The 14,417-nt window shown below is 53.3% G+C and overlaps 1 protein-coding gene across 1 annotated transcript in view; it reads right to left on the reverse strand.

The window, feature by feature from the left end:
- ENG (endoglin) overlaps positions 1–13,885 on the reverse strand; it is a 59,952-nt gene extending 46,067 nt beyond the window's left edge. Inside the window, exon 1 of the mRNA XM_054007441.1 lies at positions 13,508–13,885. Within this exon, the coding sequence (XP_053863416.1) occupies positions 13,508–13,565 (58 nt within the window). The 5' untranslated portion in view covers positions 13,566–13,885. The remainder of the gene's footprint in view (positions 1–13,507) is intronic.
- Between the last annotated feature and the right edge of the window lie 532 nt (positions 13,886–14,417).

A 14,417-nucleotide genomic window follows, 5' to 3' on the forward strand; every position in this document is an offset into this window, starting at 1 on the left:
AACAAGTCCCTAGCTCACGACACTTGCTGCTGCTGAAAGGCAGGCATTGTCCACCCTGCTCTGGATGAAGGGGGGACAGGGAATTACAGTAGGGGCTGGCTGGTTTCCCCTTTCTGCATCCTGAGGTTCTCATTGATATTAAGGAGGTGAGGTGCATATAGGGAGAGAACAGGCTCTGTGGATACAGAACGTTGAGAATGACAGGCAGGTTGACAACTCTCTGTCCGCCTGTGTGAATGGCCAAGGCAGGGAGGGACAGGAGCTGTCAGTGCTATGGTGGTGAGAGCCCTTTCCTACAGGCAGCCAATGAAGACCAGGCAAAAGAAGAAAATATACTAATTAAAGTGTGTGTGTGTGTGTGTGTGTGTGTGTGTGTGAGAGAGAGAGAGAGAAAGAGAGAGACAGATGGCTTTCACTGGAGGGATCAGAATTGTTCAGTTGTGTGTCAGAGGCCCTATACAGCTAACAGCTAATGGAGATTCTACTTTGGCACACAGGCCTGGACTATCAGAGCAAGATCTGATGTCTCTGCTGCTTCTGTTAAGTTCCTAGGTGGCCCTGGCATTCAGCACTGCAACAGCTGTGAAGCCTTAGGTGCCTACAAACGTTTTACAACAGCATCCTTGTGTAACAAAGGATTCACTAGGGTGATGGTGGTGGTGAATTGTGACACACCATAAGCCCTTCCTTAAAGGGAGCTCAATATCCTTTGACAAATCTCCTGAGTCTGATACACAGAGGGAGGGAGACTGAGTCTGAAGCAGTGGGGGTGAATCGGGATCCAACAGCTGGGCCTGGCTGCCCCCTCAGGGTAATGTTTTCTTTGGAGATGGCCAGCCACTGAAAGGATTTCCATCACTTCCCTCTGGGGACTGACGCTCACCAGTGGCTCCAGACAACTGCATGCAAGCAGAGGCGTCTGGAGGCAGCGGGGCTGGGCCGGATGCTAGGCCCGGATTGTCCAGACGCCCTGACGTTGAAGGAGGAGAAGGGTGGATGACTGGACGATGCTATCTACAGCTCCAGTGAGTGACAGGAAATGGAAGGCCCAAGGAATGGGAATGGAAATTTACACAGCTGTGTCGGCCATGCTGAATGAAAGGAGGCTGGAGAGCAGGAAAATGTGTGAGGGGGGGAAGGCGCAGGGAAGCTGCAAGGTCAGGGTGCTGGTCTTCTGTAAATGACAATCCCTTAATTTGCATCTCTCATGAACACACATTCTCCTTTACAGAAAGAACAGCAGTGTCCCGTTTCCCAGAATTCAAGCCTGCAGCAGGGAATGAGCTGTAGGAATGTAGGCCCGGCCGTGCTCCTCCCTGGCTGGCGCCCAGGAAACTCCGGCTGCTCCGAAACTTGGCTCTGCCCCTGGTTGTGCCCTGTCCTAGGCTGGGTGGGGACCAAGGTTGGGGTGCTGACCCCTGCTGCTTGCCCTGGGCAGGGAGGGGGGCCTGGCTGCTCCCTGCCATCAGGGGCTGGACTGCTGGGGCCGCTCCTAGCCCCTAACTTCCTGCTGGGGGGCTTCGGGCTGCTGCTCCTGGGGATGGAGGGACAGGAGCCTTTGGCTTGCAGGATAGGGGCTCCAGGGACCCTGGACTGGCCGCAGTAGGAGGGAAGCGTATTGGGAAGCCCTGGCCTAGGCTGACATCTGCAAAGCCACCGAGGGATTTGCACACTCAGCTCCCACTAAAGCCAACTTCCATCCCAGCCACTTCCCCAAGGCCGCAGGCTGGGACACAGCTGTGTGTAGCTTGTCCCATGTCAGACACAGTCAGGCTGGGGGGACAGGGGAGAGAAGGAGTTGGGCTCAATGCAATGCATTCAGCGAGCAACACTCAGGCTACAGTGCCAGCCGGAGCCCCCGCTCGTGCGGTCCAGTCCCTTACAGTGTTAGTAATAGTAGTGAGCCCCGTGACAGCACTTCACAGCTTCCCCATTAGCCACCAAGGGGCGTGTGCTCATCACCCCTTCCCTGAAGCTGCAAGGCCAAGGTGGGTCCCCACCGCTGTGCCCTTCCCCCAGCCTTTGATTTTTTGAGTGGCCCTCAGCGCTGACACCTGCCCCGGCTTCTGCTCAGAGCTCCCGCAAATCAACAGAAACATGACACCGATGGGATCTACTGGGTAACACTCCATGGCAGCGATACTCAGACCTCAGGGAGTCAGGAGCCAAATTAGCGACCAACAGTACCCAAAAGAGCCCCCGTAGTGTGAGTTCATTGTTTCATTTACTACAGTACTAGTCATATTTAAACAGTATGATAGGAAAGTGTTTATATATATATATATATAATGTACATTCCTGTGTATATATATATACTTACACTGTTATTAACTTATTTGCTGTGAGAATTATATATAATATATATATAATATATATATAATTCTCACAACAAATAAGTTAATAACAGTGTAAGCTGATAACTTAATTGGTTAATAACATAGTAAAAGGATCCTGATTGGTTAATAACTTAGATTGGTGAATAATTAAATCCCACAGTGTTTAGTATCATGTGCTGCAAAGAGCCGCAGGAGACATTCAAGAGCCACTTGTGGCTTGCGAGCCGCAGTCTGAGTATTGCTGCTCGTGGCCAGGAGCTCAGAGTTGATGATCACAATGGTCCCTTCTGGCCTTAGGATTCTTTCTTGATCCTTTCCTTGCTTGCTCACAGGGTCTGAAGAGCAGCAGTGGAAATGGACTGACGACTTGTTAATTTCACTCTGCTGTTGGACAGAGATGGCAGAGGAGCAGAGCTGTCTGACTTTAGACTCGGACACCTAATCCTGCATCCCTTTACGCTCTGTTCTCCTTCGGACAGTTTGCTTCATAAGCATTAGAACTAGGAAATATCCTAGGTAAGTCCACACACAAGCACAGGCACACACTTTTAAACGACAGCTTACGTGCAGGGCTGGCTCCAGGATTTTTGCCGCCCCAAGCGGCGCAAAAAAACCCAAAACCAAACAAAAAAGCCGCGATCGCGATCTGTGGCGGCAATTCGGCGGGAGGTCCTTTGCTCCGAGCGGGAGTGAGGGACCGTCCGCCGAATTGCTGCCGAATAGCTGTACGTGCCGCCCCTCTCTGGAGTGGCCGCCCCAAGCACCTGCTGCCGAAACTGGTGGCTTCACCCCTGCCACCCCGCAGCACAACACCACACCACACGCACGCGTCGAGGAAATCTGCCTCTGGTAAAGATTTTTCAAGCTCTGCTAATGGGCTCGGTCAGCTTCAAAGCCCAGTTTCCTGCAGAAGATGCGACTGCAGCTGTGACTCACACAGAGTGACAGCTGAAAAGATGGGGGGTGGGGAGAAGAGAAGTCAAACAAGGAGAAGGCAAATTCCAAACCCGCCCTTCTACTAGGGTCACAGACCAGGCCTCGTCCAGGACGCTGCGTCCACTACCCACCTATTGTCCTGCACTTCCTCGACACACCAACTAGACCAGCCATGCAGTCAGCAGCATCAGGAGGAAGATAAACAGAGGCTTATCTGGGCTCCACAGGCAGCGTCACTCTTCCCCTCCAGCCCTACCCCAAGCAGCCAGTCTAGGGTAATTCAGCCAGGACTAGACACCAGACTCCTGCGGCTGCTCAGAACACTAGACAGGCCCGATCTGTGTCTAGCGTTATGTCCCCGATTCCGCCTCGCACTGAGGGACTAGCACACAAAGGGGAAAGATTAGATCTCCGCGGCGACCGGGAGCTGCTTGGGGACTGTTTCCAAGGAGAACGGCACCGATCACTTATGGCTGAGGGAGATTACCCAACCGTCTGGCCTGGGTGTGAAGCCTTCCACCTACAGAGTGACAGTTGGACCACGCTGGCTGGGAGGAGCCAGCCACTCAGCGTCCTAGGCTGGCACAGCCAGCAGGGGAGACCTTCCACCTGGCGAGGCAGGAAAAGACAAGCCAAGGCTTCCCTCTGTCCCATCAGCTCTTAGCCCCCACTCATCACAACATTGCCCAGCACACAAACCATTCCATCAAATTCCCCATGTCCCTCAGCACCCTGCCCCCATTGCTACATCACGCCGCGCTCCTGCGCCCAGCAACTCATCAGCCGTCCAGTGAAACACCTTCCCCCTACAATCCGTCAGCCCCACATCACTTAACCCTCCCTTGGGCTCCAACAGTCTCTGCCCTGGACAACATCTCCCTGTCCCCTGCCATGCTCCAGCCCCTTTATCAAGGGGCCTTCAGCACAGTGCTCCTGACGCTGGACTCCTCCCTTGCCCCCAGATCATAGGGGCCCAGAGTCCACCTTTCTCTCCACTGTCCCACCCTCTCATGGGGTGCAGATGCTGAGAAGGGAAAACCTCATCTCTTGTAGGCGCTGCCAGAACAGGACTCATCGTCCCGTAAGCAAGGCGTAAGGGCCTCTCTGGGCTGGCAGCGTTACACTCAGGCTCGGCAGCTCCCCATGCCCGCTCTGCATAAACACGGCTGGCTCCTCACCTCCCTGCCAGGCCCCGCTGGTATTCGTCAGGGGGGGAAAGCAGCCTGGCTCCAGCATTATGTAATGATCAGATAACACAGCTCAGCTGGGCCCAGCCTGCAGGGCCCCGGGGCCATCAGATAAGAGAGCCTTTTATTTTTGTACTCCAGGAAAAAAAAATCTGTTCAAACTCCTTCCCTCCCATCCCCCCCCCATCCCAGCGCAGCCGAGACCAGGGAGGTGGGAAGGCCCTGACGCGTCACCCTGTCTGCCCAGAGCATGGGCCTGCGGGGGGCGTGTGGGGGGGTAAGTTCTGTTTTCTATAAGCAGATCAAGGAGATGCTAACCAAACAAGTGCAGAACAATGGCACTGACCCTGGGGTGCAGTGGCATGGAGGAAACCATATGCATAGATGGAGTGGGTGGGAAAGAACTCCCATACAGACACAGTCTATGACCCACAGTTCAGGGAGAACTGAACAGATCCAGGGATTGATAATGAGATTTGGAGCCTTTCACCTCTAGGTTGATGGTTTCAGTGGGGACTAACCATCACGGCCATGAAAAGCATCTTGGCTTGGCACACATGGAATGAGCTGGTGGGTCTCAGTCCAGGAGCCATGGGCCAAAACCCAATACCGCTGTTGGTACTAACTGGCCCCTCGCTGGCTGTCTCAGCAGAGAGGCCTGGGCCATGGAACGTTAACTCTCCTCTCTCCAGCTCACCATTACGGGACAGTGCCTGATGGGGGGCGGAGATGGGGGAGAAGGCTCCTCTGCTACTGCCATGGCAGGACCTTTCCTGGGGATGAGCCCAGAGCATCAGCCTCCTGGGCTTTCACCAGCACTAAATCATTTACACACACAGAGCTCTGGCGGCACTCACTCAGCCCTAGTGCGAATCACACCTGGTCTGGGCTGACACGGGGGGAAGATTCTGGAGTTGGTTGCTATTTCTGGCCTTTTAAGGGTTGGGAACTTTACCAGTTTGCTCAGTGGGATCACTGGGAGTCCATTTGCATTTATTATTTACTTGTTTCTGAATCAGGCGCTTTCTCTTCCATGTCTTGGGCACTGTCCGCCCCTGGTCAGCCCAACAGGCAGATTTTGTAAGGCTAAACCTAAGGCCGGGAGCCCTGATCCTGGGCGGATATACAAGTTTGTCAATTCTGCAGTGACACTAACAGCTATTGTCATCCATTCTCATTTACAGGCTGAGAAAAACACAGCGAGTGAATGACTGGTGAAAAGCCAACAGGACTCAGAACTCTTCGCTTCAATAACTGATGGGGCTGTTAGTTACTCAGGGAAGACATTCATTTAAAGTGTTTTTACACTGCCTGTGTCAGCACTTAGCACTTTCACTCCCCATGATTTAGTTAGCCAGAGTCGCTTGGGTCCTTCTGCTTTTCAGAGCTGATTTGTTCCCGCTCCGTCTTCCTGGACTGGCTGAGGAGGTGACGTGAACTCGTTGGAGGTCATGCAGTGGCTCTGTGGGATTAGAATGAGAATCCAGGGCTCTTTGCTGTGACCAATGGACCACACAGACCTACCTGCCATCTCTGCCAGTAGGAAATTCCACTGGGGACGTGACATCTGAAAGCTCCAAGGAGCAGATGTTCAGCAGCAAGCAGGAAATCTGCAGCTCAGGCTGTGTTAACTCATCAACCCAGGAAGGTATTTTACTAGGTTAACTAACCGCGGGCACTGCATGCTGCAGTGATGGAAATCCACAGGGCAATGGAGTAGATGAAAGCTGTCTCAGACCATTTCTCTCTCCCGTCTTGGCTAGAGAAACTCACTCCCTAGGTGAGGGGAAACTGATGTCCCAGGAACCAGCCTGTTTCCGGGACTAAGCAAAGGGAATAACCCCTTTTCTTTTGGAGCCTTTCTGCATCATTTCTGCTTGTCTGTTCCGCCCTCTACACAATAACTGGGAGATGGCCGCGGTGCCCCGGGGTTATGGAGCCTCTTTACGGGCCTGGGATTTAAGGGAGACAACGCAGAGTTTTGCTGCTGGAAATCCTGCGCTAGCTCAGAACTACAACATGGCGGATCACTGTCACATAGACACCTCTCTCCTGGCCCCGCGTGTGAGGGAAGTGAGGCCTGGGAGGCAGGATCTGCTGCCAAGCCTTTGTCCCGTGGCCGTGAACGGGAATCTGGTGATTCACTGTGGCTCACGCTGTCCAGGCTCCTAGCCCTGTGTTGTCATTATCAAATACAGCAGAGCCTTTTCCTGACCTCTTCTACACAGCCCGCGGGATGACATGAGGTCAGCGTAATCTAGCCCAGCTGCCACGCCAGGCAGAGCCAGGTAAACCCAGGCATCTGAGGACCCCTAGGACAAACCCCTAATTCCACTAAAGGCAGCACAAACGTTACACAGCTCGCTTTTTGATGTTCCTGGTGCTGATGGGTACAGTAATAGCTGGATGAGATCAGCACACTGGGACACAATCATATGATTCAGATCCTTTCTGTGAACTGGAAAACAATGCCAGTAAATGACCAGCCACACAATGGGATGCCAATTCGTAGCAGAGTGCGCAGACAGTGGTGGGTGTGATGCGGGTGGGGTTTCGGGGAGGGAGGTCTGGCTAAAAGGGGAGGCAGCTGACTGACGTGGCCATGCTGGAGGGACTCAGGCGTTGGATCCCGATCAGCCATTCACATAGCGCCTTTCGCCCAAGAGCACTCTACCAACTCATAAGCAAACGATACACAGGGCTCACTCCAACGGTCCCTGAAACAGCCCCTTCTGGGGTGGGACGTGGCAGCTGTTTCACAGCAGGCACCAACGCTCGGCTACAGTTTAGGACACAAAGCGAAAAATGCCTTTGTCGACGGAAAACGCAGCTGGCCTGTTACGGATGGCAGAACATTAAAACCCACGCTGGAATTCAAGCCGGGAAGTGACGTGATCAGCAAGAGGTGTCAGGGGCTACAGGTACCTGAGTGCTCTCTCCTAGGACACAGTTGTGGTGCTGGCCAAAGGAAGGGTGACACCTACTGCACCACTGACACCCGCAGGGGAGCTCTGAGCGGTCTCTCGCTTAGCACTCACGCAGTCCAACACTGCTGAGCTCGGGCCAGGCGGCAGGAGCACAGCACAAGGGGCTACAGAGACGGCTACATGGCAGCTGGGGAGCTCAGCTTTTCCTCCACTTGTTTGGGAGGCTTTTGAGTTTTCCCATAACTAGAGTTTTTCACGTTTTAAACCAATTTTCTAGTTTGGAAGTGAGGGACAGGGAATCATGAGGGGGAGGCAGATTTTCATTTTGCAGCTCTACTTAGTGTCACTGGTTCAGGGTCACTGCACCAGTATCCCCCGCCATGGTCCCTCAAGGGCACCCACTTAAGGTTTCTGGCTCCCCAGCCGTCACCTCTCTTGGGCAGAGACCTGCATCTCTCGCCCTCCTGACCAGTGTTTTAAGGCTGCACAGCTCCGGGCCTTACCCTGTGACGTCCCCAGCAAGCCAGGCTGCCTGCACTTCGCTTTCTGTCCGAGGGCTCTGAACAGTGCCTTGCCCGCAGTTACAAGTTACCACCCAGCTCTTTGTAAGCCAGCCCAGCACCTTTATTCATAAGGTAAAAGCAGTACAGAAAAAACATGTAAAAAACCAAAGTTCCTCTACATGTGCTAACAGCTGACCTGAGGTCACCCACAGCCTTAGAAGGCCCTAGCAAGCCAAAGACTTTCCCACTCTTCTGCAAGGGTTGGGGCCCTTGGGCAGAAGGTCCTGTCTGTTTGCTGGATCAGAAAGAAGGCCTGAGCCTGTTGCGAACCCAGCTTTTTATGCAAATGGCCTTGCTTTGTCGGATGGCGTCTGGACAGACCAGCTGGAATCAGTCTATGGTCTCTGGAGATGTTACAACCTGTGTGATTTGCCGTCGTCATCTCCCACTGTGTGTGGTTCCTGGAGAAGTTGGGGTAGCCGTCCCCATGGGAGTTAAGTAAAATCCTTAGCCCCCCGTGATATACAAACTTCATATAATACAGGCCCCAAAGACATTGCACAGGATTGCACCACCTGTCACACGGCATGTGGCAGCTCCTAGCCGGTTCGTAGATTATAAGGGCAGGAGAGGACATTGGATTATCCAGTGTGACCCACCCTGTAAGCAGGGAACGCTCAGCTGGTCTCCTTCCTGGGCTGTGGCTGGGCAGTGCCACGCTTAGCAACGCCCAGCTCACCCCTGCCTGCATACAGCAAAAGAGCTTCTCATCCTCGGGTGATTCTGTCACTCAGAGGGGTTGGTGTCAGACTCCTCGTGCTTTCCGGGAGCAATGGGAAACACACACTGGCCTGCGGCCACTGAGCCAGCGTGCCCATCCCCACCTGTCATTCAGCACAGACCCAAAGGCAGCCCACTGGGAGGACAGCAGCTGCCATGTAGAACGTCAATGGTAGTGGTGAAAGGGACGATCCACAGGGTGCCACCAAAGAGGATGAGGACCCTCTGGGGTTTTACTGAAGACATACGGAGCCAAATTCCCCCCGGGCGTAAGCCCAGAGAAGTCGTAGGGTCCACCAGGGATAGACTTGGCCCAATGTCCAGTCCCCTTTGAACCAGATTATCCAGCCACACGAGAGTTCTCCAGGAGAAGCCACTTTAACTAGGTCTCCTCGCTCTGTTGAGCTCAGTGCCGTGATTAGCACAGTCCTTCCCCACCTGCAGGGATCACACAAGCACTAGGGATGCACCTTCCCTCAGTGATTCATGATCTCGGGACACAGCTTCTCTCATTCTCTGGGAGCTGCTCTGTTCCCATACTACCGGGATTGCTGTTCTGCAGATGCGTGTGCTCCCCAGGTCCTTAGATTCCACACTGCTCTCCCAGCCCTGGTCGTTACAGTGCTGCCAAAGCTTATGGTTTCAAAACAAGTCCTGATTTGGTTGGGCTTCATAAAGCTCCAGCTTCTGGAGTCATGTGATTAGGTGAAAATCTCAGCTGTAATTTTTTACAAGATGGGTTGTACAGAAAAGCTTGAAAATGTGACTCAAATGCAGCCCGAAAGCTCAGAAACAAAAAGCAAATTCCCCTGCCCGAGACATTTTACACATTTTTCTAATAGTTTGTGATTTTTAAGCCACTCTGATGCTTGTTGGGTCTTGATGCGTGATTTCTGAATGCTTGGGATTGGCAAGACTGGATTAAGCTGAGTCAGGGAAATTCCACCCTCATCCCTAGCCCCTGCTGAGTGGGAATCTTGCAGTTAGTCCAGTGGTGATCTCTCCTGAGCTGAGCAAACTGCAGAAGATACCCCTAAAAATGTTTCCATGCTTGCCAGCCCTGCTGGTTCTGTGGGCTAGGGCCCTGAGACTTACACATTTAATATACAGAGATATACCTATCTCATAGAGCTGGAAGGGACCCTGAAAGGTCATCGTGTCCAGCCCCCTGCCTTCACTAACAGGACCAAGTACTGATTTTGCCCCAGATCCCTAAGTGGCCCCCTCAAGGGCTGAACTCACAACCCTGGGTTTAGCAGGCCAATGCTCAAACCACTGAGCTATCCCTCCCCCCTTTAAAAACCATCTGTACCCACTGTTAGCCAACGGATGCCTGTATTCACACCCTACACATGACTGGAATAGTCTTTGCACAAAATATGCCTTGGGAGGTATCATTCGAACACTAGTAACTCACTGGTCAATAATCTCAACTCAGGATTGAATAAGGACTGGGAATGGCTGAGCCATTACAAACATTGAATCTATCTCCCCTTGTAAGTATTCTCACACTTCTTATCGAACTGTCTGTACTGGGCTAGCTTGATTATCACTTCAAAAGTTTTTTTCTCTTACTTAATTGGCCTCTCAGAGTTGGTAAGACAACTCCCACCTGTTCATGCTCTCTGTATGTGTGTATATATATCTCCTCAATATATGTTCCACTCTATCTGCATCCGAAGAAGTGGGCTGCAGTCCACGAAAGCTTATGCGCTAATAAATCTGTTAGTCTCTAAGCTGCCACAAGTACTCCTGTTCTTTTTGCGGATACAGACTAACACGGCTGCTACTCTGAAATCTCAACAATGTACATAGCAACCTTATGTGTAAAGTTCTGACATCCCCCTGTGTGATGTTGAAGGCACATGTTCAAACCTGCATAGCCCTGACTAGGTGGAACTGGTCAAGCAGGCCTGGCTTAAACAAAGGGATGTGTATTTACCTCAGTTTGCATATACGCTGTAAACAGAGTCTTCAGACAGTGAGAGGGGGAGAAAGAGGACATAGAAAATCTGCATTTCAGAATCCACAGGTGAAAAGAAACAGCATAACACCTCTTTCCTCTTTTCCTCCAGATGCCCTGTCTCCATGCTCCCAACTGGAAAGAACTTTAACTAGGGGGCACGCGCAGGAAAACACTTTTCAAAGGGTGACAGGATTACAAAAGTGAGAGGCTAAACATCCCTGGGTCTCCCTCCCTACCCACCTCTCTCTAAGACAAGAGACGTTGGGCTTTGGGAGCAGATCCTGGCCTGAGAGTTCGGTCAACAATGCTACTGGAAAGCTCTGGTAAGAATTTCACCTTGAACCACGTCTAGTTTGTCACGGTTAGTACTAGGAAGCGTTTTGAGCTTTATTTCTCTTGTAAGCATTTCTGACTTTAATGCCTTATACTTGGCACTCACTTAACACTTAGCTCTTTGGACTTCAGTAAACTTGTTTGATTCTCTAAACAAACCTAATCCAGTGTTGTGTGACCTGCGTGGGGAACTCCGCTGAAGGCAGCGAGCTGTCGTGTACTGATCTCCTTAGAGGGGCAAGGGACTGTCTGGGAGGGGGCTAGACAGTGCAGAACACACACCTTGGGGAGATGATTCGGGACTGGGCCTGTGTTGGGGTCACCCTGCAGGGAGTAATCAAGGCTGCTGGAAGCCAGAGTGTGGCTGATGTGCTGCTGACAGGCTGCTGGGGTCACAGCTGCTGGACCAGGGCTCTGGCTATACACAGACACTCAGGACATGAGGAGCTCAGGTTGGGAGTTACAGCAGCAAAGCACTGTGAGGCCCCCTAGGAGCAGGGTGGGGGTGACGCAGCCCCTCACTGGTCTGGATTGCACCCTGGAACGTCATGACCATGTTATCTCCACAGCCACAATCCCCCTGGAAACTTGATCTTGGTTTAGAACCGATCTCCGCGGCCAAGCCTGCCATGTGTGGGACTGGGGCAGAGCACGGCGCTGGCCTGGCTGTGTGCACGAGATCACAGAGTGTTATAAACCAGCGTGGAATCGACGATGATTTTCACAGCACGTCCCTACTACAAAGCTACCTTGTGCCTTGCTAGATATCCACTTAGTCCGACCCTTCAGCAAAGCCACAGTTCCAGCTCTACTATCTGCTCTTCCAGTCTCATTCTTCAAGACAGCTAACAGCTCTGGCTCGCTCCCCTTAGCTCGTTTAGTTTCTTTGGTGTGTATTTCTGTGAATTCGCTCACAACATTCGTCCCTTTCAAATCCTTCCTCATCCTGAATTGTACGTTTCCCTCCTACTGTTGCTTTACTCTTTGGCCTCAACACTTGCAAGATTTTATGAGAGTGAATAAACGCAGCTGGGGGCTTTCCCAAGCATCTCACTTCTCCAGAGGCAGTTACTGTAGAGAGAGGATTTATCCCAATCATGGAATTTGGCCAAATTCCCAATTTCTTTACAGTCTCCGTTTTCAAAGGCTCGTACGTTATTTTCATCTCCCCTTTTCCCTCTCCCCTCCCTGCGCTGCCTGGGACCTTTACAACCCAAAGCGAGCCAAATAAAACTGGGGTTTGCACTTTTCTAACATTTGTTTCGAGTTTTCTCTTTCCTAATCCCAGCAACCCTTCAAGCTATATCCTCTGCAAAACTCCAGCTCTCAGCATTCTGGCTGCAGCCGCCCGAGTTTGATTTGACTGAGTAATCAAAAGATGTTTTACACCAAACACAACCGGCCGGATCAGCCTCCCTCCCAAGCCGTCCCACTGGGTGGGGCATGCGCTGATTCACGCCAGCTGAGGATCCGGCCCCCTGCATCTCCCAGCACTAAGCGCTCATGTCAATCATCCCCAGCCCAACACTGGAATGGGAGAGGGGCCCTGAGCAGCGTTGCATAGCCCAGGAAACCCTAACAGCTGTTCAACTGGCCTTGCACAGCATTTGCATTTTGGTCCCATATTGTATCTGCGAACTGAGATTTATCTGGTGAGTCACTGGGAAGCCTCAAACCACCCCTGTCCCAGGCCCAGGGGACAGGGTATCCTGCCCTCCTTTAGCTATTTTTCTGCAATTTGCTTTCTTACTTGCTAACTATGGGCCCGATCCAATTTCCATTGACGTCGCCCGACGGGCTCTCATTGATTTCAGTGGGTTTTGGATGAGGCCCAGGGAGCCCGATCCTGTGAGCTGCAGATTGCCCTGGGCGCCCACTAAAGCCAACGGCGCTGAGGGCACTACAGGAAGCACTCAGCGCTTGGCAGGATCTGGCTCTAACAGCAGCAGGCTCTAGATCTCAGGCTGCAGTCTCGGGCCCTGTGTGTGCGCCCGCCCGCCAGGAGACTTCACAGATAAGTCACTCTCCATTCGGCCACAGGGGGCACAGGCCTAGGGACAGCAGAGGTGGTGCCGGGTGAGCTTTCCCGGGCTGCCCAAGGGAGTGACTGGCTGAGATGGTGCAAACCGGAGAGCTGGGGAAGAGTGAGCCAGCGATGTGGGGGCCCCGGGTTGGGGGAAAAGTGAACGCAAAGCCTGGTTTCGCTCTGGGCTTTTCGCAGCGCCTGCGAGGGGCAATGGAGACGCAGACGCTTGTGGAGTTCCCACCGGCTGCGCGTTCCCGGTGCAAGAGCAGGACTCTGGCTATGTTCGCTGGGGACAGAGCGGCACCCGGCCTGGGGTCTAGCCCACCAGTGCCTGTGAAAGCGCAGCATGAAAACGGGGCGCTTGGCTCAGCTGGATTCAGGGCTAGTGTAAAGATCCAGCCGCGAGAAGGATGGGACGGAGCAGGAGAATACAGAATTAAACCAACCTGATCAGCCAAGCGCCCCGCACCCAGAGCCGCCCGCCCAGCGCGCAGGCAAGGAAGAGTCACTCACTTGTGCGTATCGGTGTGCAAGAGAGCAGCAGCGCTGCTAGGAACAGCCCGGCCTCCATGGGGTGGGAATGCCGACTCCCCGCTCTGCCTCTCTTCTCAGCCTCCCGGCTCTTCTTAGCCTGTGTCCAGAGGCAGGGGCCTCGCACCAGGAACCCCCGATGGGCTGCACGGTTTCGCTACAGGACCGAGGAGAAAAAGCCGGAGGGAGGGGAAGCGTCTCCACTCCAGCCTTGGGGAGTTTCAGAGCTCTCGGCGATAGAGAAGTGGCGGGAGCAGCAGAACCGGAGCCGGTCGTCGTGGGCTGGCGAGGCGGCTGCACCAGGGCTGCTCCGCAGAGTGGATGTGCTGGGTAGGACTCCCAGTGCCTGAATGGGCAGCACTGACTCAATCCAGCCCTGATGACGCGGGCGGCAGGAAATGAACTCCCTTTAGAGGAGGGTCTGCCAAGCGATCGCCTGCCAAAGGAAGAGAGGAAATGCCGCTTTCAGAGGCCTGGAGCCTCTGCTGGAGGTCATGCTCTGACAGCCTGAAGGGAGCTGTGGCTCAAGACAGACGGAGAGCAAGGGAGGGCGCCTTGCACTTTCGGTTCTCTCTGCAGGGAGGAGTGCAGCGGAGATGGGGCTCCCAGCACATCTGGAGCTCCTGGAAGTGGCTCCACTTCCTGGCCTCCTTGTGGGTCTGCATTTCCTTGTCTCCTGCCCTCAGCCAAGCCAGAACCGGCATGGCCACGCCGGGGGGTGATTGCTGGCTTCCTGGCCAGATTCTGCCTGGAGACAGATAGCTGGGTTTGTGAGCGTGCCCCAGTGCGGCTGCAGCATGTGTGTGGACACCACCCTGTTCTCAAGTCCCAGCCACTGAATCCTTCCTTTAGGATTCCCAGGAGGGAGTGTGGTGTAATGGTTAGTACCCAG

The sequence above is a fragment of the Malaclemys terrapin genome, chromosome 17, assembly GCF_027887155.1.
Source record: "Malaclemys terrapin pileata isolate rMalTer1 chromosome 17, rMalTer1.hap1, whole genome shotgun sequence".
NCBI classification, from domain to species: Eukaryota; Metazoa; Chordata; order Testudines; family Emydidae; genus Malaclemys; species Malaclemys terrapin.